The sequence below is a fragment of the Gobio gobio genome, assembly GCF_949357685.1.
Source record: "Gobio gobio genome assembly, chromosome: 7".
In the NCBI taxonomy this organism is placed as follows: Eukaryota; Metazoa; Chordata; class Actinopteri; order Cypriniformes; family Gobionidae; genus Gobio; species Gobio gobio.
This window is the reverse complement of record NC_137103.1, coordinates 1,994,337-2,019,429: the sequence shown is the minus strand read 5'-3', so window position 1 is coordinate 2,019,429 and position 25,093 is coordinate 1,994,337. Positions and strand designations below refer to the sequence as shown.

The following is a 25,093-nucleotide window of genomic DNA, read 5'->3' as shown; positions in this document are numbered from 1 at the left end:
ATTTGACTTTTAATTCAATGTGTTGCTGTTTCTTTGCAATTATTTACTAGATATTTCTAAATGAGAATAGTTTTAAGGTAAATCCTACACCAGTGTTTCTTCTCAGTGTAATGATACAAATCGTGCATTTCATACAAATAATTACAAATACTCAAATCGTGAAGCTTTTTTTCCATTTATGAGTAAAATAATCTAATAATAATAATGTGCACATAATGTGACAATACTTGTTTCAACAACAGAAACTGCAGACACTCTCAACCTAAATATTCATATCTAATAACTTAAATGAAACATGTTTAAAAATGAAATAGCTTCAGAATTCACATTTTCGATGTGGGTGAGTGTGTAATTCACATCATACAGGAAAACATTCACGTATACACAGACTTTATTTTACATCTACAGGTCCTAGGAAAAGTATGTGAACATACTAGGCTTGCTACGATAGTCGGTGTTGTCGGTGTTTCCGGTGTTTCCGGTGTCCAGACTCAACACCGGTTACATCACTTGCCCACCGTGGCACCGCCCACCGTCTTTTTGATTTTTTTATAGTAATAAAATAATTTAGTTCAGTTAGAGAACAGACAATACAAATAAAAACTGAACGTATCTGCTTAATAAAGCAGGATCCGACCGTGAGTCTCGGCAGCGGCAGGAGTCATTCATCAGATTTAAGAGTGAGGAGCTGACTGAGATGATCGCGGAAGATTTGGTTTCAAAGCGAAACGTAAAAGCGCCTATTTAAGGGAGTTTGTCATTTGTTTTGTTGTTGTGTTTTTCATTAAAAATAATAGACTAATGAACCCATAATTCAAGCAACCCGCAGCCGAATTGGCGCTAATTCAAAACCGAAAGTAAAATGTGCACGGCCGCACAGAGCGCGCATTGTTTACTTTGGCCTGGCTCCGCAGTGCGAGCCTCCGCTACGCTGACTGCGCGCATTTATTTTTGCCGCGCGCACCCTCGTGCTCGTGCGGGCGCGTCGAGTATAAACGAGGCTTTACGGACGAACTGTTATTCATTCATGGCGTGCATCTCAATCATAGACTGATCAATGCTTGATCAGTGCCCTGACTACTGAACTAGGAACTGATTGAGACGCACCCATGGTCTCACAGAGCGCGCATTTACAGACGAGCTGTCATTCACAGTGTGTGAATACGCAACACTGGCACGTTTTCAGTTCAGAGCGGTCGTGTGCATGTTACTTTCGGTTAGATAGAATTAGTGATTTAAAAGCCTCCGCCGGTGATACCGGTATTACCGGTGTTGTCACACATCAATTAACCGGTGGGAAAATTTCCTCACCGTCACATCCCTAGAACATACATTTGCAGAAAATGTGAATAATTTGAACAAAATAAGAGAGATCATACAAAAAGCATGTTATTTTTTATTTCAGTCAGGACTTTGAGAATGAAATTTATTGACAATCTTTGGCTTTGGCGAAAGGCTTAGGCTCCAAGGTGCTCGAGCTGCCATACTAGACCGCTTGAGATACATCGTTGAGACACAAATCCCCACCCTTCAAAGTTTGTTAGCATATATTATAGAAGGAGATACAATCAGGGGCGTAACTACAGACAGTGCAGGCAGTGCAGCCGCACTGGGGCCCGTGCGGCCGGTGGGGCCCGTAACGAACGCGGGCCCAGCCAACATCGCAAGCGGGGCCCTGGCGATGAAGTGTCAGTGTGACAGGATGCGCCAATACCTTGGGTTCACGAGGGCTCGAGCACCCTCGGGAAAAAAGGCTAAATATTCTCCATTCATTTTAACCAATAATAAAAACGATTGCAGCTTTCAGACACGACTTTCATCTCGTTGTATAGTTAATTTGAGGCCGTTTCTATTGCGTTATTTTAATGACAAATGCGAGGGCATTAACGCGCATCCATATTACGAATCTCTCCGCTCTCTAGCAGAAAATCGACGTGCGCTCTCAAACGTCTCACGGCTCTGCTCTTGCTCGCATATTACGTGTGCGTGCTCAAACTGTGTTCTGTGCACTCGTGAATCTATTGCTCTTTCTCTAGAATTTTCTTCTATCCTTGATTTAATGTTGCCAGAAACTTTAGACCACCAGATTTTTCACGATTGACTGATAAAATAAATAACACAGTAACTTAGGTAAGCTACCTATGTAAATTATACGGACTTCACCTTTGCTTCCTTTGAAATCTGATTTTAGTCAGCCAGTTCTCTAGTTATTTTATTGTTTAATAGGCCTAGTTATTTTTACGGTGGCCGAGACAGCTCAACGCGCTGCAAATGAAGAAAACACATGCAAATAAAGAAAACATCTTCATCAGTTTTACAACACATGCGCTGCAAAAGTTCACAACACATGCAAATAGAGAAACGCTGCAAATACTCACAACACATGCAAATAGAGAAACGCGCTGCAAATGTCCACAACACATGCAAATAGAGAAACGCGCTGCAAATACTCACAACACATGCCAATAGAGAAACGCGCTGCAAATGTCCACAACACATGCAAATAGAGAAACGCGCTGCAAATACTCACAACACATGCCAATAGAGAAACGCGCTGCAAATGTCCACAACACATGCAAATAGAGAAACGCGCTGCAAATACTCACAACACATGCAAATAGAGAAACGCGCTGCAAAAAGTCCACAACACATGCAAATACGCGCTGCAACACATTCCAGGCCCGGCGAACTGGCCCTTTCTGCGATGATCTGTATGATGATGATGATGATGATGATGATGATGATTAGGCTACTTTTAGAGTTAAATTAACATTTTAATTTGCACTACAATAATTTACAGTGCATCACATAACTGACGCGCTGTAAAGATCAGCTAACCCATGAAAAAAAAAAAAAACTTGTATAACACCTGTTCTCATTTCTTTTAACTACGGGCCACAAGGGAAATATTAATACATAAATTTAGGTTAAATAGTGTTATCAGAACATGTTGAAGAAGAGCTTGCATCGCTGACTTTTAGTTTCACTTTCTGCAGTGAATAATTAATTGTGATTTGAGTCATAAAATCAAGTAAATTATAAAAAATATATATAATTTATTATTAATAATTTATTAATAATATTTTTTAACACAAAATAATACCCCAAATCGTTTGTCCTGGCACCGGGACTGGCATACCAAAACGAAAGTGTTAAGGGAACACCAACAATTGACGTACAGTCTTCGGCGGGGTGCACCTGAAAGGTGTTTGTTTGTTTATTTTAACATTCTGATCATATGTGCATTATGAGCAGGCCTATTTGCAGCTGCGTTTTTGTATTTGCATGTTGTGAACTTTTGCAGCGCATTTCTCTATTTGCATGTGTTGTGGACTTTTGCAGCGCGTTTCTCTATTTGCATGTCTTGGACTTTTTGCAGCGCGTTTCTCTATTTGCATGTGTTGTGGACTTTTGCAGCGCGTTTCTCTATTTGCATGTGTTGTGGACTTTTGCAGCGCGTTTCTCTATTTGCATGTGTTGTGAGTATTTGCAGCGTTTCTCTATTTGCATGTGTTGTGGACTTTTTGCAGCGCGTTTCTCTATTTGCATGTGTTGTGAACTTTTGCTGCGCGTTTCTCTATTTGCATGTGTTGTGGACTTTTGCAGCGCGTTTCTCTATTTGCATGTGTTGTGGACTTTTGCAGCGCGTTTCTCTATTTGCATGTGTTGTGGACTTTTGCAGCGCGTTTCTCTATTTGCATGTGTTGTGAGTATTTGCAGCGTTTCTCTATTTGCAAGTGTTGTGGACTTTTGCAGCGCGTTTCTCTATTTGCATGTGTTGTGAGTATTTGCAGCGTTTCTCTATTTGCATGTGTTGTGGACTTTTTGCAGCGCGTTTCTCTATTTGCATGTGTTGTGAACTTTTGCTGCGCATGTGTTGTAAAACTGATGAAGATGTTTTCTTTATTTGCAGGTGTTTTTTCTATTTGCATGTGTTTTCTTCATTTGCAGCGCGTTGAGCTCTCTCGGCCACCGTATATTTTTGAGTTAAGTGCTTATGATAAATGTGTTTAATGAATTATTTATTTAGTGAACTAGTAGGCTACTATCAGATCACCAGATCTACTGTGTGGGCACTGGGCACGCACTGGCAGAAACATCGGCGCCTATGCGTTGTGAAATTAAATGCGCTGAATTTAAAATCACACGTCACCGCTCACTACACCCCGAAATGTGCCCTTTGCCTTGGTGTTTTATCGAAAAAAAAGACAGTAGCACTAGCAAGCAAACGTAGGCTATAGAAATAGGCTACTTTGAGGAAACCAATAAAAATATTCCAATTACCACATAATTAATTAGTCTTGTTTCATTTCTTATATGTCATTTCCACGGCTTTCCAAAAGAGGGGGAAATATTAAGAGATTGGCAGACGAAGAAAGTAAGATGTCAAATTTGCCGTAGGCTATCCCTCGCAGTCTCAGCCAGAGATACCCAGCAGCGCTAATTCTGTTTTTGTCATTTACTTACTTCCAAGATAGGCTTTAACACATTTTAAATTAATTTATAACATATAATAAAAGATATGTTTTTTTTCTTGGTTTTTTGACCAAGATGGCGGCGCGAGTAGATCGCGAGGCTCAGCGTCTCTCCAGATTCTGCAATTTTGCGGTATTTTTCTTGTTCATCTCGGGTCTGTTCGTACAGAACAGTTGTGCTTTTACATCGTACACCCGTTGTGAGCTTTTGGATATTGGTTTGCGAATTTCCGACAGTTTTATGGACAATCTTCAACTCCTTCCTGAGATCGCTCGGACGCCCGAGGCGATGCGCTCTGCCCGGCCGGGCGGAAGTGCTAGAAGGCGGCGCTGTGATCGTAAACAAAGACGGGGTAGGCGTGGAGGTCTAAGAGCTAAGCTAAGGCTAACTCCTTACCGGCTCTCTTTACCCAGCATTTTCCTTGCCAATGTACGATCGCTAGTGAACAAAATGGAGGAGATTCGACTCAGCATTACACACAGTAAGAAACTTTTGAACTGTAACATCCTAATCTTCACTGAAACCTGGTTAAACAGCGGAATACCGGACACCGCTATTGAGCTAGCGGGACGCCACACACTCCGGGCGGATAGAACACTAGATGGCTCCGGGAAGAGCAGAGGGGGTGGATTGTGCATTTATATTAACAAAGCTTGGTGCACAAACTCTGCTATTGTTGGGAGTCATTGTTCAGCTAACCTGGAGTTTCTCATGGTTAAATGTAGACCGTTTTATCTACCGCGGGAGTTCACCTCCACTATTATCACTGCAGCCTATATTCCTCCGGATGCTGATGCCAAGCTTGCTATGAAAGAACTTCACGCAGCCATCAGTAAACAACAGACTGATCACCCGGAAGCTGCTTTTATTGTTGCAGGTGACTTTAATCCTTCAAACCTAAAGTCAGTGCTACCCAAGTTTCACCAGCATGTTTCCTGCCACACCAGAGGAAACAAAACCTTAGACCATGTTTACACAAACATGGCTGGCGCTTACGTTGCGACACCCCTCCCCCACCTGGGACAGTCAGACCACCTCTCTTTGTTTCTATCACCCAAATATTCACCCCTCATCAACCGTGTGAAGCCATCAGTAAAGACCATCAAGGTGTGGCCTGCGGGGGTTGACTCCACACTCCAGGAAAGGTTTCTAAACACAGACTGGAGTAGGTTTGCTTCTCAAGCCACCAGTGGCGCTCACACGGACATTGACTCATTCACTTCCTCTGTATTGGATCATATCAATACCACCATCGACAGTGTTACAACCCAGAAACAGATCACCACATACCCTAATCAGAAGCCTTGGATGAACAGGGAAGTTCGACTCCTGCTGAAGTCACGCAATACTGCCTTCAGATCAGGTGATGCACAAGCCTACAGTACATCCAGAGCTAACCTGAAGAGGGGCATCAAAAAGGCCAAGCACTGCTACAAGCTAAAGATAGAGGGCCACTTTTCCAACTCTGACCCTCGACGCATGTGGCAGGGCATCCAGGCCATCAGTGACTACAAACCCCCCACTCCACCCCCGCAGCCACTGATGTCAACTTCCTGAACGAGCTAAATTACTTTTATGCTCGTTTTGAAAGAGACAACAGAGAAACTGCCACCAAGCTCAAACCCTCAGCTGACCACCCACCAATCACTCTCTCCTCCACAGATGTCTGCAAGGCACTGAGCCGGATCAGCGCACACAAGGCTGCTGGACCAGACAACATCCCTGGACGTGTGCTTAGGGCATGTGCGGAGCAGCTCGCTGGGGTTTTTACAGACATTTTCAACCTGTCTCTTGCCCAAGCAGCTGTACCGACATGCTTTAAACGCACTTCCATTGTGCCAGTGCCGAAACACTCTAACCCGAGGTGCCCTAATGACTACCGCCCTGTAGCACTCACACCCATCGTCATGAAGTGCTTTGAGCGGCTGGTCCTGGAACACCTAAAAGACTCTATACCATCCACATTGGACTCACACCAGTTTGCCTACCGCAGCAATAGGAGCACAGAGGATGCCGTTTCCATGGCACTGCACTCTGTGCTCACCCATCTGAACCATAAGAACACTTATGCACGCATGCTGTTTGTTGACTTCAGCTCAGCATTCAACACTGTCATCCCATCCAAGTTAATAGCCAAACTTGGAGACCTGGGCATCAACACTTCAATGTGTAACTGGATTTTGGACTTCCTAACTGACAGACCCCAGAATGTTCGTTCAGGATTCACCTGCTCCACATCCATCACTCTTAACACTGGTGTACCACAGGGCTGTGTGCTAAGCCCGTTTCTCTACTCCCTCTTCACCGCCGACTGCAAGCCTGTGTATGGATCTAATTCCATCGTCAAGTTTGCGGACGACACTACGGTGATTGGGCTCATCAGTAACAACGATGAGACTGCCTATAGGGAGGAGATCCAGCACCTGGCCACATGGTGCGCTGATAATAACCTGCTCCTCAACACCACCAAAACGAAGGAGCTCATCGTGGACTTCAGGAAGGAGTCAAGAGGCACACACGACACCATCCACATCAATGGAATGGCTGTTGAACGTGTCTCCAGTTTCAAGTTCCTGGGGATCCACATCTCGGCGGACATGTCGTGGACGACCAACACCTCCAGCCTGGTCAAGAAGGCTCACCAGCGCCTCTTCTTCCTGAGGACACTGAGGAAGAATCAGCTCTCCTCGGCTATCCTGGTGAACTTCTATCGCTGCGCAATAGAAAGCATCCTGACCAACTGTGTGGCAGTGTGGTATGGGAGCTGCTCTGTTGCGGAGCGCAAGGCACTGCAGCAGGTGGTGAAAACTGCCCAGCGCATCACAGGGACTCCACTGCCTGCCATCGAGCACATCCAGAGGAAACGCTGTCTGCATCGAGCTCGCAGCATCCTCAAGGACTCCTCTCACCCAGCCCACAGACTGTTTTCTCTCCTGCCCTCCGGCAGGCGTTTCAGGATCCACCGGACCAGGACCAGCAGACTAAAGAACAGTTTTTTCCCCAGAGCTGTCTCTTTATTGAACTCAAACCCCCGTTGATCCACTTCCCTCATAAACTGATAACTCTCCTACCTCACATCTTCCTTCACTTTGTTATTTGCACTACCGACTGTTTATCACAGTAACAACTGTTTACATATGCATCTTGCACTGCCATATCTTAACTGGATTATGCTCATTTGCACTGCCGACTGTATTTATAGTACCAATGTTTACATTTGCATTTTGCACTGTACTTCTAACTGTAATATGCAACCACTTTCCACTGCACTTTCCACTTTTTTTTTCCGGATAGCTCTGTCCATAATTTATTGCACTACCCTAATCCACTGCTATTCCTCATATTAGCCTAGCATATTATTGTATACCTCTATCTGTAAAATTCTGTTTATAGTAATAGCCATCTGTATATTGTATTCATAGTACATATTCACCTGTAAATTCTGTTTATAGTTATAGCCATCTGTATATTTATTCACTGTACATATTCACCTGTAAATTCAGTTCTGTTTATAGTAATAACGTCTCTCTATTTATACATATTTATACATATTCAGTACATATCCATGTCCTGCACTTACGCATCCATTGTATATCCTGCACTTGCTGCTATTGCACTTCTGGTTAGACCTAAACTGCATTTCGTTGCCTTGTACTTGTACTTGTGTAATGACAATAAAGTTGAATCTAATCTAATCTAATCTAATAAGATATAAAAAAAACAATACTTTATATATTATATATATAGCTATATATATATATATATATATATGTATATGTATATATATATATATATATATATATGTATATGTATGCATATATATGTGTGTGTGTGTTCAAAACAATACATAAGTAATAACAGAATACAAAAAACAAAACAAAAACTAGGAAAATGTACTAGATCTGCGATGTTGACGGCTGTGGAAACACGTCATCGCAGTCCGTGAAAATGGTCCATTCATAAATCTCTATTTGATCACGTGACAAGACGACAATACTCCGGCGGCAAAATCAAACAGCTTAGCTGAGACTGAAGTGCGAGAGTAGCCATGCCATTCAAACATAAAAGTGGTTCTAAAAAGAGACAGGAGAGAAAAGAACAGGAGGAGAAGACTGCAAAGCTTCCAAAATTAGATTCCTTTGGATTTTAGGGTTACTGTGTTAAAAATACCAAAAAGGTTGCGGTAATTTCAAAACCATAGTGCTGATTTGGTAGCCTACATCTGGCTTCTGCGGCCAGGCGCAAACAGCGCAGCCACTGTAGCGTGTGTTGGAGAGAGGTGTACGCAAAGAGAACTGTTCAACTAAATATAAGAAACTGATAAGTGTTGGTCTAAATGAAGTACGTTAGGCACACAAATTTGCATATATTACCTTCTAGAGCGCAGTGTGTGTGTGTGTCCAACACACACACACAGACCAACACAGGCCCCCGAAGTGTCTGAGAGACCGTGATTAGACTCCCCTGCAACTGCCACATCGACACGGCATCTCAATAAACCCGTCTCCGGCGTGTTGACTCAGATTGTTCGAATATTACAATTAAATAATACTTAAATCGATATGTCATCCTCAATAAACCCGTCTCCAGCGTGTTGCCTCCGATCATTCGAATATTGCACTTTAATAATTATTTATTCAACATCATCCTCAATAAACCCGTCTCCAGCATGTTGCCCCCGGTCCCTCGAATATTCTGATCTATTATGACCTCCGAGCTGTAAAGCGGCCAGAATAATAATAATAACACGCTGTTTGTTAATTGGCCAGAGGAGAACTGGCACCCCGACTGAGCCTGGTTTCTCCCAAGGTTTATTTTTCTCCATTAGGTCACCTAATGGGGTTTTGGTTTCCTTGCCACTGTTGCCTCTGGCTTGGCGTGCTCAGTTGGGGACATTATTATTTAGATTTATTTCGATGTTTAGTTGAAAAATTTAAACTAAATTAACCATTTAAACTAAATTACTGATCGAATTATTGATCTAACGCCCACACTGGCACTGTATGATACTTGAAATTTTTCCAGAATGGCTATACAGCTGATTAAAATTATGCTGCATTATTTTCCTGTTTAACACTGTAAAGCTGCTTTGAAACAATCTACATTGTTAAAAGCGCTATATAAATAAAGTTGACTTGACTTGACTTGACTTGTGTTTGTATGTGCTTCATAAATGTGCAGACCAGGGGGCCCGTCGTAATAACCTGCACTGGGGCCCATCATTACTAAGTTACGCCACTGGATACAATGATACATAGACTTTCTACACAGAATCCAACACTCAATAATGAAGATGCTATGAGGAGTGGAGATGTGTGTAAATGTGTTTGAATGAGTTTATATACTATAGTTGAGTAGAGTAGGTGGAGTAACACATCAGCCAAGCGTCAGATGATATCGTTTCACTAGTTCACACTGACAAATAATAAGATAGTAAATACTGGATTGAGCGACTCAAACACAACTGTTAGAGCTCACACACATTAAATACTGGATGAACCCTTCACTCTTTATCCTGTGTGTGTGTGTGTGTGTGTGTGTGTGTGTGTGTGTGTGTGTGTGTGTGTGTGTGGGCATGTTTTCGTGAAATATCAGGACACAAATGTGTATAATGACATGGGTATGACATGGGTATTACAAAAAGAGGGTGAAATATGAGGACGTTCCCCATGTCCTCACTTTTCAAAATGCTTATAAATCACACAGAACAAGTTTTTTTTCACAGAAAGTGAACTGCACAGTCTCCTGTGAGGGTTAGGTTTAGGGGCAGGGGCAGTGTAAGGGGATAGAAAATACGGTTTGTACAGTATAAAAACCATAACGCCTATGGAATGTCCTCACATTTCACAAAAACAAACGTGTGTGTGTGTGTGTGTGTGTGTGTGTGTGTGTGTGTGTGTGTGTGTGATGGGTAGGTTTAGGGGCAGGGGCAGTGTGTGTGTGTGTGTGTGTGTGTGTGTGTGTGTGTGATGGGGAGGTTTAGGGGCAGGGGCAGTGTGTGTGTGTGTGTGTGTGTGTGATGGGTAGATTAGATTAGATTAGATTCAACTTTATTGTCATTACACAAGTACAAGTACAAGGCAACGAAATGCAGTTTAGGTCTAACCAGAAGTGCAATAGCAGCAAGTGCAGGATATATATACAATGGTTGCGTAAGTGCAGGACATAAAAATGTTCTGAATATATATAAATATGTATAAGTAGAGAGATGGTTATTACTATAAGTAGAACTGAATTTACAGATGAATATATACAGTGAATAAATATACAGATGGCTATTACTATAAACAGAATTTACAGGTGAATATGTACTATGAATAAATATACAGATGGCTATTACTATAAACAGAATTTAGAATTTACAGGTGACTATGTACTATGAATAAATATACAGACGGTTATTACTTGAACAGAATTTTACAGTTAGAGGTATACAGTAATATGTTAGGCTAATATGAGGAATATAGCAGTGGATTAAGTTAGTACAATAAATTATGGACAGAGCTATCCGAAAGAAAGTGTAAAAGTGCAGTGGAAAGTGGTTGCATATTCCAGTTAGAAGTACGGTGCAAAATGCAAATGTAAACATTGTTACTGTAAATACAGTCGGCAGTGCAGATGAGCATTATCCAGTTACGGTATGGTGGTGCAGAATGCATAAGTAAACAGTTGTTACTGTAATAAACAGTCAGTAGTGCAAATAACAAAGTGAAGGCAGATGTGAGGTAGGAGAGTTATCAGTTTATGAGGGAAGTGGATCAACGGGGGTTTGAGTTCAATAAAGAGACAGCTCTGGGGAAAAAACTGTTCTTTAGTCTGCTGGTCCTGGTCCGGAGGATCCTGAAACGCCTGCCGGAGGGCAGGAGAGAAAACAGTCTGTGGGCTGGGTGAGAGGAGTCCTTGAGGATGCTGCGAGCTCGATGCAGGCAGCGTTTCCTCTGGATGTGTTCGATGGCAGGCAGTGGAGTTCCTGTGATGCGCTGGGCAGTTTTCACCACCCGCTGCAGTGCCTTGCGCTCCGCAACAGAGCAGCTCCCATACCACACTGCCACACAGTTGGTCAGGATGCTTTCTATTGCGCAGCGGTAGAAGTTCACCAGGATGGCCGAGGAGAGCTGATTCTTCCTCAGTGTCCTCAGGAAGAAGAGGCGCTGGTGAGCCTTCTTGACCAGGCTGGAGGTGTTGGTCGTCCACGACATGTCCGCCGAGATGTGGATCCCCAGGAACTTGAAACTGGAGACACGCTCAACAGCCATTCCATTGATGTGGATGGTGTCGTGTGTGCCTCTTGACTCCTTCCTGAAGTCCACGATGAGCTCCTTCGTTTTGGTGGTGTTGAGGAGCAGGTTATTATCAGCGCACCATGTGGCCAGGTGCTGGATCTCTTCCCTGTAGGCAGTCTCATCGTTGTTGCTGATGAGACCAATCACCGTAGTGTCGTCCGCAAACTTGACGATGGAATTAGTTCCATACACAGGCTTGCAGTCGGAGGTGAAGAGGGAGTAGAGAAACGGACTTAGCACACAGCCCTGTGGTACACCAGTGTTGAGTGTGATGGATGTGGAGCAGGTGGATCCTGATCGAACATTCTGGGGTCTGTCAGTTAGGAAGTCCAAAATCCAGTTACACATTGAAGTGTTGATGCCCAGGTCTCCAAGTTTGGCAATTAACTTGGATGGGATGACAGTGTTGAATGCTGAGCTGAAGTCAACAAACAGCATGCGTGCATAAGTGTTTTTACTGTCCAGATGGGTGAGCACAGAGTGCAGTGCCATGGAAACGGCATCCTCTGTGCTCCTATTGCTGCGGTAGGCAAACTGGTGTGAGTCCAATGTGGATGGTATAGAGTCTTTTAGGTGTTCCAGGACCAGCCGCTCAAAGCACTTCATAATGATGGGTGTGAGTGCTACAGGGCGGTAGTCATTAGGGCACCTCGGGCTGGAGTGTTTCGGCACTGGCACAATGGAAGTGCGTTTAAAGCATGTCGGTACAGCTGCTTGGGCGAGAGACAGGTTGAAAATGTCTGTAAAAACCCCAGCGAGCTGCTCCGCACATGCCCTGAGCACACGTCCAGGGATGTTGTCTGGTCCAGCAGCCTTGTGCGCGCTGATCCGGCTCAGTGCCTTGCAGACATCTGTGGTGGAGAGTGTGATTGGTGGGTGGTCAGCTGAGGGTTTGAGCTTGGTGGCAGTTTCTCTGTTGTCTCTTTCAAAACGAGCATAAAAGTAATTTAGCTCATTCAGGAAGTTGACATCAGTGGCTGCGGGGGTGGAGTGGGGGGGTTTGTAGTCACTGATGGCCTGGATGCCCTGCCACATGCGTCGAGGGTCAGAGTTGGAAAAGTGACCCTCAATCTTAAGCTTGTAGCAGTGCTTGGCCTTTTTGATGCCCCTCTTCAGGTTTGCCCTGGATGCGCTGTAGGCTTGTGCATCTCCTGATCTGAAGGCAGTATTGCGTGACTTCAGCAGGAGTCGTACTTCCCTGTTCATCCAAGGCTTCTGATTTGGGTATGTGGTGATCTGTTTCTGGGTTGTAACACTGTCGATGGTGGTATTGATATGATCCAATACTGAGGAGGTGTAGGAGTCAATGTCCGTGTGAGCGCCACTGGTGGCTTGAGAAGCAAACATACTCCAGTCTGTGTTTAGAAACCTTTCCTGGAGTGTGGAGTCTGCCCCCGCAGGCCACACCTTGATGGTTTTCATTGATGGCTTCACGCGGTTGATGAGGGGTGAATATTTGGGTCTGAGAAACAAAGAGAGGTGGTCTGACTGTCCCAGGTGGGGGAGGGGTGTCGCAACGTAAGCTCCGGCCATGTTTGTGTAGACATGGTCTAAGGTTTTGTTTCCTCTGGTGTGGCAGGAAACATGCTGGTGAAACTTGGGTAGCACTGACTTTAAGTTTGAGTGATTAAAGTCACCTGCAACAATAAACGCAGCTTCCGGGTGATCAGTCTGTTGTTTACTGATGGCTGCGTGAAGTTCTTTCATAGCAAGCTTGGCATCAGCATCGGGTGGAATATAAGCTGCTGTGATAATAGTGGAGGTGAACTCCCGCGGTAGATAAAACGGTCTACATTTAACCATGAGAAACTCCAGGTTAGCTGAACAATGACTCCCAACAATAGCAGAGTTTGTGCACCAAGCTTTGTTAATATAAATGCACAATCCACCCCCTCTGCTCTTCCCAGAGCCATCTAATGTTCTATCCGCCCGGAGTGTGTGGCGTCCCGCTAGCTCGATAGCGGTGTCCGGTATTCCGCTGTTTAACCAGGTTTCCGTGAATATTAGGACGTTACAGTTCAAAAGTTTCTTACTGTGTGTGATGCTGAGTCGAATCTCCTCCATTTTGTTCACTAGCGACCGTACATTGGCAAGGAAAATGCTGGGTAAAGAGAGCCGATGAGGAGTAAGCGTTAGCTTAGCACGCGTTCCTCCACGTCTCCCTCGCCTTTGTTTACGATCACGCCGCCGTCTGCGTGCACTTCCGCCCGGCCGGGTAGAGTGCAGAGTCACCGGTGTCTTAGCGATCTCAGGAAGGAGTTGTAGATTGTCCATAAAACTGTCGGAAATTCGCAAACCAATATCCAAAAGCTCAGCGCGGGTGTACGATGTAAAGGCACAACTGTTCTGTGCGAACAGACCCGAGAAGAACAGGAAAAATACCGCAAAATTGCAGAATCTGGAGAGACGCTGAGCCTCGCGATCTACTCGCGCCGCCATCTTGGTCATCAAATCCTGAAGTCATCAAAAAGTAGGTTTAGGGGCAGGGGCAGTGTAGGGGGATAGAATGTACAGTATGTACGGTATAAAAACCATTACATCTATGGAAAATCCCCACAAAGATAGTGAACCAGACATGTGTGTGTGTGTGTGTGTGTGTGAACGCCCTCTGGTGCTGAAGGGAGGAAGGACAGAGCAGTGTGTGTGTGTGTGTGTGTGTGTGTGTGTGTGTGTGTGTTTGCGTGTGTGTGTGTGTGTGTGTGTGTGTGTGTGTGTGCGTGTGTGTGTGTGCGTGCAGTGACTGTGTGATTCTCAGATCTGAGTGTGATTGAGCGACTCAAACACAACTATTAGAGCTTCACACACATTCACTGATGCTCCAGAAGGAAACCCGACGCATTCAGAGCCGGGTGGACTATATGAAAACATCTTTATGTTTAATATCTTATAGGACAGCACTAAAGAACAGGCATTTTCTATGATTTTGTTCTTATTCTTATTATAATTATTCACATTTTCACAGATTCTGCGAGCGGCTCACACATTTTTTCTTGCAACTGTACATTGAAAAAAACAAAAACATTATAAAACCCACAGGACTTTTTGATGCCATCATAAGTTAATAAATCTGTTATTGTGATGTTTTACAGCAGGACAGCCGGTGCTAGTCACTGATCCAGAGATGTCCTGGAACGAAGCTCAGAGTTACTGCAGAGAAAACTACACAGACCTGATCACCGTGAGGAGCACTGAGGAGAATCAACAGCTAGCCATGATGATCCAAAGTCACACGAATATCTGGTCTGCCTGGAGTGGTCTGTTCAGAGACTCGTGGAAGTGGTCGGATCAGACCAGCTCGAGCCCTTCTTCCCTGCCATGGGCTCCAGGACAACCAGATAACAAGTTTCCCCAAGAAATCTGTGCTGCTGTAAATAGTGACGGTCAGATTGCTGATGAGAGCTGCTCCACACAGTTTTTCTTCTTTTGCAACGGTAAGTTTAAGTGTCTTTATTTTAAAGCATTTTGAGGTTGTTTCCGGGTCTAATTTTATACTTTTTTAGCCATAAAATCAAAGCAGCTGCCATGTAATGAATCTAGTAGAGCTGTTTATTATTGCTCATACTAACAGGATTGGAATAACACAGGCATTAAAGTTTGGGGTGTGCAAGGCATGAACGATTCCTGTGGGTTTTGCATGGACAAACACCCCTCGCATTTCTTCTGAAAACATAACCTTTTATAAGGCAAGACACCGCAGGTGATTAGGGTAATATAGATATCTCCAGCTGATTAAACACAGCGTACACCAAGACATTTGCTTTATATTACACATTTATTTCTAAAATGTTTAAATACGCAAGTGAGGCACTATTTCCTTAAATATACAGTCGTTTGCATACATTTCCAGAACATGAATCTGAACACTGGATAAAGCCGGGTTCAAAACTCTTGTTTGATTTTGTTGACATATTAGAGTTAATGATTTTTAGTGAGGGGATTTGGGATTTTTTTTTAATCTCTCCATAAATCAGAAAATACTGTGAACGGACAGAAGAAAAAAAAAACATTTAGGAATGAAATGTTCTATAAATTAGGTTGGGTGATATATAAACAAACCCTTGAATATAGATATGAATAAAACTGTACGTTTTGGTGTATGTAAGTTTTACTGAATTTTGAAACGTTATATTAAATATATATTTTCAAAAACATTTAACTCTAAATCTGTATAAGAATATAAAGAACCAGGCCAGATTGTCTGGATTAACTGGAGTAACTTTCAGAAAGACTGTCTGAAAATTAATGAAAGAGACTAACATCTGAATCCACTCATACAATTATCACTCTCATCTGAGACAACCTGAGAGAATGGCTTCATTTGCATGTATTTACCTTGTCCCAAACTCCTGATCCCCTCTCCTGGGATCCCTGATGAACAAACAGAAAACAAAAACAATGGATTTTGGGTATATTTCAATGTCAATTCTCACTATACAATATTATATGTGTTTGGTATCGTTTGAAATGTCTCAGTGTGAATGGTACAAAAATCTCATAAGCACAGAAATATACAAGAAGTTAATAAGAGTTTTTAGAGCTTAGAGGTATTTTACTTATGAAGGTGGGTGTGGCTGTTGGAGCCATTTGGTTTCCTTTCAATCGAGCCAAATGGGAATTCGACTCAATTTAAATTCCCTTTGTTTTAATGTGTTTCTATTTGAAATAAATCTGTCTTGGTAATATAAGGAGGTGGAACAGAAAGATCGGGGCCCATACTGTAATAGAGTTGGCCCGGTGTCTCGACACTCTGCGCTGTGTAATATTCAGAAGTCAGGTATCGATATCTTATTCCTTGCTACAAAGTATTTGATGTTATATACGAATTATCTTTGAATTGATTATGTAATTGCCATTATACATTTACCTGACTGTTAATAAAATTGTTACATTTTGATCCTTTCTGAATTACTGTGTAATTGCTAACTATCTCCAGAACGGAACGATAATTGCAACAAAAGGTTAAAACGAAATGATTAAATGTATGATTAACTATTAGATATAAATGATCAAACAACCAATTGGCATTCTATCCTAAATTCGACATTATGATAAATGGAGTTAGATTAAAGATATATTAGTTTTAAATCCATTCTACCCAGCTGAAACATGAACGCGCAACGGCCTTCGAGTCGCTATCGCTACCGATCCTTGGAGCGATTTTCAGCGGCCTTACACCTGCAATAAAATCAAATCCATAAATCGAATCAAGTTGTGTTCCAAATTTGAGCTTGATATCTCAAAAAATGTGCTTTTGTTTGGGCGCAGTGCAGTCATGTCCGTGTGTGTGTGTGTGTGTTCACACAACAAGTGCCAAAACCTTAAGCAAATTTCATACCAATCAGATGAAGTAAAAACTATTAAAAAAAAACTACGTAAAATGTTTCGGCCAAAAATGACGAGCAGTAGAGGGTTAAAAATATGCATTGTAATATACAGACGCAAACAGACAAAGTGCAATAAAACAAACACTTAAATATGTATTTCGGATGTTTTCTTTCCTCTAGTTTAATGTTAAGCAAAATAACCCTAAAATCTCCAAACTGACCAGTGCATGAAAGAATGATGGTTCTGCACATTGTGCTTTGCTTTTACTGTACCTTTAAATATCCCAGCAATCACAGCGTGACTGATCTGTCTGATTGAGATGACTGTCTAAGTGTCTGTGTTTTTATGTGTTTCAGTCAAAGAACCGGTGAAGCAACAGATATTAAGACTGGAGGTGAAAGCAGGGGATGATGTCAACAATCAGGCGATTACAGACACTGTGCTGAAGGAAGTGAGCCATATGCTGATCACCACACCTATTCTCTGGAGTCTCAGAGATTCAAATGAACCTATAATGATTTATTATTTTTCATGCATTGGTTCTGTCCTCAGGTCCAGCAGAAGCTGAGAGAACAGGGAATGCCAGCGGATGTTAAGGTGGTGTGGCGGGAGCAGCCGGATGGAAAGCTGTTCCAAAAGATCAAAGAATCAAAAAAAGAAATCTCACAAAAATGTAATGTAGAATGATTTTTTGGCTCTTTTTATTCACTTATCAATTACATTACATCTGAAAAAATATATATATTTCATCACATATTTGCATATTTACATTTGATTAAAAGTTCCAAATGTATACCGTAAATCCTCTAATATTGGCCTGTATTCCATTAGCGGCCGGGTCTCCAACATTGGCCGGTCTCGCTGTCACCGAAGGTAAATAAAGGCCGGTCTCTAATAGCGGCCGGGGCTATTATTAGAACCAACGTTTTTCTGGGCAGGCCTCAACATTATGCTTGCATGTGATAGTAACATGCAAGTACCACAGGGTACTGGTCATGTCAATCACCCAGACATCCCAAGTCTCCCGCATATTTATAGCAGCTCCCTGATGCCCGCAAATTAGTAAAATTCTCCCGCAATCTAGAGCGAGCGAGCAAGAGCGCGCATGCGAGACACAAACTGTGCACGCGCGCACGGCAGAGAGGGAGAGAGCGAGAAACCTTACGTGTGTGTGCTAGTGTGCACCTAATGAAGCGCATGTAAGACGGAGAGCGTCCTGATTGGCTTGTTTCGGTAAGTCAACCAATCAATTGTCAGTGTGGGCGGGCTTTTATCTCTTCGGGCTTTTATCTCTCGCCCCAAAAAACGAAAGTATAAAGTATAAACATAATGACAATCTTGCACGCTCTACAGTTTGTAACTAACATGTTATGGTTGAGTTAAACAAGATTCATTCATTTCATTTAATTACGGCGCGAGGATGAGAACAGACGCGCAGCGGAACATGAGGAGGACGAAGAGGATCTGTACAATAATTAACTTGTTGTAGAGGCTGGCGCGAGTGATGAGGAGTTTACAGGGAGAGATGAAAAGGAGGAGGAAACTGAGGAGGACGAGGATTAAACAGAATTGGAGGATTTTTTTTTTTATAACTTCAAACCAAACGAGACAGGAATGGTTAAACTTTGGAGCGGTAAGGTGTCTGTTGCCTTTTGTTATGAATCAATAACCTAATTATCACCGTGTATGGTTAAGTGTTTACAATGCACTACCGGTGGCCTATGTTTGCTACGTTTTTGTTACCATATTTCTACACTGGAATTTAGCCTGAATTACCGGTATTTGTTGTTAATGTTCTGTATGCATACCATAATGTTATGGTAACTGTACGTTTTCAATAAATGAACCTAGTATTTTATAGGTTGAAATAGACGCAAAATCTCATTTTTAGTCATTCTACTGGTAGTTTGATTTGCTCAAATAGAAATTGAGGCCTGCCTCTAATTCTGGCCTCCTTCCAATAAAGGCCTGGACCGCGATGCGCTTGAGTAAAATAAAGGCCCGGGCCTATATTAGAGGATTTACGGTACTCAGAATTTGGGAAACTTTCTATCTGCAAAATATAGTTAAACTAGAGATACTGCCGCTTCTGAAGACTTTTAAATGTATTTTGCAAAGTGCTTTAAATGAGTCTTTTTAGTGCTTTTCTTGATTTTATCTTTATTAATTTTGTAGGATTATTGTTTTTGTGGTTATGTATGAAACTTTATCAATGGGATATCCTGGGTAAATAAAGGACAAATATATAAATAAATAAACAAAGTTTAGATTTTTTCCAACCCAATCTCACCAGAAATCATCTCAGGTTGTGTATGTGAGAACAGGGAACTCGCACTGGGTCCTAGAGCGCTTTGGGGACCGCCTCAGCGTGACGGCTGTCCACTACTGTCACTAAACTACTGTCGAATCACTGCAACCCTATTGACTGGAGACAGCCCATGATGTCATCAATGTGTGACCAGGAAGTAAAAAAGGGTGCCTTGCAAACATGACATTCAACTTATCGTCTGAAGGGACTGTTTGGCAGGCAGGCCAGAGGCAGTGTCTCATTCCCTGTTCTCACATACTTAACGAAGGGAGTTACACTGCGTCCTCCCTTTCGAAGGGAACTCGCATTGCGTCCTAGAGCGCTTTGGGGAACGATATACCCACTAAAAGCCTCAAGAGGAAGCTTCACACTTTACATGAAGTCCTACCCAGGCCGTTCAAATGCCTGAGACCAACCACTTCAACCGAAGTCCCTTTAAGGCAGGGGTTATCAAACTCTTTGGGACTAGGGACCCCTTACAGTGGAGACATTTTTACAAGGACCCCCTCATAACAATAACAGTGATTAATATGCTTAAAACTATTTGTACTCTTAAATGCCATCGGAATTAATTGCATTGTAATCTTTTTCACCCTAATTAAGAGCTGTTTTATAGAACAGAGAAACATTTCAGTTTAAATCATTAAATAATTCATACCACTTATACAGTGGGGAGAACAAGTATTTGATGCACTGCTGATTTTGCAGGTTTGCCCACTTACAAAGCATGTAGAGGTCTGTAATTTTTATCATAGGTACACTTCAACTGTGAGTGACGGAATCTAAAACAAACATCCAGAAAATCACATTGTATGATTTTTAAATAATTAATTTGCATTTTATGTGTAAAAATCAAGTATTTGATACATAAGAAAAAACAGAATTGAATATTTGGTACAGAAACCTTTGTTTGCAATAACAGAGATCATACGTTTCCTGTAGTTCTTGACCAGGTTTGCACGCTCTCTCACACACACTCTCACACACTGCAGCAGGGATTTTGGCCCACTCCTCCATACAGACCTTCTCCAGATCCTTCAAGTTTCAGCTCCTCCACAGATGTTCTATTGGGTTCAGGTCTGGAGACTGGCTAGGCCACTCCAGGACCTTGAGATGCTTCTTACAGAGCCACTCCTTAGTTGCCCTGGCTGTGTGTTTCGGGTCGTTGTCATGCTGGAAGACCCAGCCACGACCCATCTTCAATGCTCTTACTGAGGGAAGGAGGTTGTTGGCCAAGATCTGCCGATACATGACCCCATCCATCCTCCCCTCAAAACGGTGAAGTCGTCCTGTCCCCTTTGAAGAAAAGCATCCCCAAAGAATGATGTTTCCACCTCCATGCTGCATGGTTGGGATGACGTTCTTGGGGTTGTACTCGTCCTTCTTCTTCCTGAACACACGGCGAGTGGAGTTTAGACCAGAAAGCTCTATTTTTGTCTCATCAGACCACATGACCTTCTCCCATTCCTCCTCTGGATCATCCAGATGGTCATTGACAAACTTCAGACGGGCCTGGACATGTGCTGGCTTGAGCAGGGGGATCTTGCGTGCGCTGCAGGATTTTAATCCATGATGGCGTAGTTTGTTACTAATGGTTTTCTTTGAGACTGTGGTCCCAGCTCTCTTCAGGTCATTGACCAGGTCCTGCCGTGTAGTTCTGGGCTGATCCCTCACCTTCCTCATGATCATTGATGCCCCACGAGGTGAGATCTTGCATGGTGCCCCAGACCGAGGGAGATTGACCGCCATCTTGAACTTCTTCCATTTTCTAATAATTGCGCCGACAGTTGTTGCCTTCTCACCGAGCTGCTTGTCTATTGTCCTGTAGCCCATCCCAGCCTTGAGCAGGTCTACAATTTTATCCCTGATCCCTGATGTCCTTACACAGCTCTCTGGTCTTGGCCATTGTGAAGAGGTTGGAGTCTGTTTGATTGAGTGTGTGGACAGGTGTCTTTTATACAGGTAACGAGTTCAAACAGGTGCAGTTAATGGGTGGAAAACAGGAGGGCTTCTTAAAGAAAAACTAACAGGTCTGTGAGAGCCAGAATTCTTATTGGTTGGTAGGTGATCAAATTCTTATGTCATGCAATAAAATGCAAATGTATCATTTAAAAATCATACAATGTGATTTTCTGGATTTTTGAAAATTTATTTAGAAAATTACAGCCTTCTACATGCTTTGTAAGTAGGAAAACCTGCAAAATCGGCAGTGTATCAAATACTTGTTCTCCCCACTGTATACTTGCAAACAGTTGGACTTTTATTCAAATTGCATTTGGACTCAATATCATTTACACTAAGTAATTTATCTTAAAAGCTTTGAAGAATGTGTGTAAACAAACAGTGGATGGACCCCATTGACTTCCATAGTATGTTTTTTAAAAAGTACCAGAAACCAGAAAGAGATTCATACAGTTTTGGAACAACTTGAGGGTGAGCAAATGATGACAGATTTTCATTTTTTTTTGCTGAACTATAACATTAAATTATTTTATGTTACTTTACGTGCATCAACTTTAAAATAATGAACTCATTGCACCTTATATCAATGGCAGAACAATCAACAAATCATAACAGAATGAACACTGTTGCAGAACACATCCTAATCAGGCTGCATCTTATAGTCTCACGTTTCACAGTATAAAAATTCTCATGGTCTTGGAGTTAATTTGAATAAGAAACAATATCAAGTCAACGCGTCAAAACTGCACGAAACACAACAAGCATATCGGTGAGGACACTTGTGTAGGGCCTACATTAAACCTTTAAATAAAAGGGTTATTGAGCAGTTTACACTGTCATACATAATAAAAGAGCCTGCACAGCAACAGGAAATAATATGAATGCAAAAAACCTGCCTACCTTACCAAAGCATGTGAGCGGAGAACGGCTCACCGGTAAAAACCAGGTGCGCTCAAATCCCGCTCCGACATGAAATGTATCTGCTACTGTAGAATACAGGCTACTTGTTGTAACCATTAAAAGACGTATTTAGTTTCACGTTTAAATAATGTTATTTTTTATTCCATCTATGTTGATCATGAAAAGATCGAAATATGTCAGAAGACTATTATTACTTTGATCCCTTCATTAAGTTTTGTTATGTTGAAAGCCTTTCTTTAAAGTGAATTTCGTTGTGTATAAGTTGTATCTTAATTTCAATAAAATAAATGTTTTAATTAAGTTTTATGCCTGGATTTAATAAATAATAAGCAATGAGCAGACAATGACATGGAGGCGCCAGCGCCGTGTGAACAACGGCTTAAAAAAGCTTCAGTTGGGGGCAGCCCTACTTATGTCAGATAGGCCTATATTCAAACCAGCATGTCACAAAGGGCATTCTGGGTTGAGTTTGGTGCTGAGCGGATGAGCTTCAGAAATGAATAGAATCTTCAGAAAGGTGCTCTCTCCTGGAGAAAATATTACCGCTCTTTCTACAATATGACGAGAACCTCACGCGAGAGCGTCACATGAGAGCTCTCAAGAACGTCGGGAATGGATTGACGCTCCTAACTGGCCATGTTTCCATGGCCTTTGAGTAAGGCTGAAACTATATTTCTTGAATTATTACAGTAGGCCTATTATAGATAGTTATGATATTTGTGCACTGGGGTCTGTCATAACTAGGTTAAAGTTACGCCGCTGAGGCTAATCATGAGGGTCCATGGCTGTCTGTTATGAACTGTAGGCTACATCAATAAATTACAACACATTCGTGCTGTGGGCACTGCCACTGAAACAGGCGGCGGATTAACCTATTTTACTCTGAGCTTGCTTCTGCTTTTCAAAGAATGGAAGTGTGACGAAGGCACATGGGTTATATGAATTCTCTAATGTGGATACGGGCATATTTTGTACACATCACTGTAAAACACATGTCCTTATTAGGAGAAAATATATGTTGTTTTATCAAGAAAAATATGTTGTTTTAACGACATACTTGCCAACCTTGAGACCTCAGAATTAGGGAGATATTCAAAGGGGTTTTATATAGGGGTATTTATATTCAAAGCGGATTATATATTCATATATAATCACACACACAAACAAAGTAAAGAAGAATATAATTAATTTATTTGTACATACAACCCCAAATCAGAAAAAGTTTGGACAGTATGGAAAACGCAAATAAAAAAAAAAGAAGTGATTTCTAAATTTACTTTGACTTGTATTTCATTGCAGACAATATGAACAAAAAATATTTCATGTTTTGTCTGGTCAACTTCATGTCATTTGTAAATATGCATCCTTTCCTGTCATTCAGACCTGCAACACATTTAAAAAAAAGTTTGGACAGTAAAGCATTTACCACTTTGTAATGTTGCCATTCCTTTTTACAACACTTAAAAGACATTTAGGGACTGAAGACACCAAGTGATGAAGTGTTTCAGGTGTAATTTTGTCCCATTCTTCCTGCAAACAAGTCTTAAGGTGGGCAACAGTACGGGGTCTTCGTTGTCGCATTTTGCGCTTCAAAATGCGCCACACATTCTCTATTGGAGACAGGTCGGGACTGCAGGCAGGCCAGTCAAGTACCTGTACCCTCTTCCTCCGCAGCCAGGACTTTGTAATGTGTGCAGAATGGGGTTTTGCATTGTCTTGTTGAAATATGCATGGACGTCCCTGGAAAAGATGTCTTCTTGAAGGCAGCATATTATGCTCCAAAATCTCTATGTACTTTTCAGCATTAATGGTGCCTTCACAGAAGTGCAAGTTACCTTTGCCAAGGGCACTGACACAACCCCATACCATGACAGACCCTGGCTTTTGGACTTGTTGCTGGTAACAGTCTGGATGATCCTTTTCTTCTTGGTCCGGAGCACACGGCATCCATTCCTCCCAAAAAATACCTCAAATACTGATTCATCTGACAGCAGTACACGTTTCCACTGTGTGATGGTCCATCCCAGATGCCTCCGAGCCCAGAAAAGTCGACGGCGCTTCTGGACACTGTTAACATAGGGCTTCCTTTTGGCACAGTACAGTTTTAACTGGCATTTGTGGATGTAACTACGTATTGTGGTACTTGACAAAGGTTTGCCAAAGTAGTCCTGAGCCCATGTGGTGATATCGCTTATAGATGAATGACGATTCTTGATGCAGTGCCGCCTGAGGGATCGGAGATCATGGTTGTTCAGCTTAGGTTTGCGCCCTTGTCCTTTACGCACTGAAATTCCTCCAGATTCCTTGAATCTTTTAATTATGTTATGCACTGTTGAATGTGAAATATCCAAATATCTTCCTATCTTTCTTTGAGGAACATTGTTTTTAAACATTTCAATAATTTTCTCACGTATTTGTTGGCAAACTGGCGATCCTCGGCCCATCTTTGCTCCTAAAGGATTAGACCTTTCTTGGATGCTGCTTTTGTACCAAATCATAATTACAATCACCTGTTGACATCACCTGTTTCAAATCACATCATTATTTAACCATTTTACCTCATTATAAAAAAAGTTGTGTGTGTGTGTTCTATTATCATTATTCCTTCCTGACTAACTGATTTCCTCCTTCCTTAGGCATTGTCAGCCTAAGTACAGAATAGCAGTAATGTCACGTAGAGGTACTTGTGCTACTGTAATGGTGCATTTTGGTAAAAAAAAAAAAAAAATTCTATCAAGATTCTGTATGCTTTATGGATCCACCAGACATCATGTTGCCTGTGAGTATGAGACCTTTTAAATCAGTCATGTAAGCTAAT

The 25,093-nt window shown here is 42.1% G+C and overlaps 1 protein-coding gene across 1 annotated transcript in view; it reads left to right on the top strand.

Moving 5' to 3' along the window:
* Window positions 1–19,331, top strand: part of LOC307128853 (putative C-type lectin domain family 20 member A) — a 50,782-nt gene extending 31,451 nt beyond the window's left edge. The window contains exons 3-5 of the mRNA XM_079820864.1: window positions 14,849–15,190; window positions 17,441–17,535; window positions 17,637–19,331. Coding sequence (XP_079676990.1) covers window positions 14,849–15,190; window positions 17,441–17,535; window positions 17,637–17,771 — 572 coding nt within the window. The 3' untranslated portion in view covers window positions 17,772–19,331. The remainder of the gene's footprint in view (window positions 1–14,848; window positions 15,191–17,440; window positions 17,536–17,636) is intronic.
* Window positions 19,332–25,093: the final 5,762 nt, after the last annotated feature.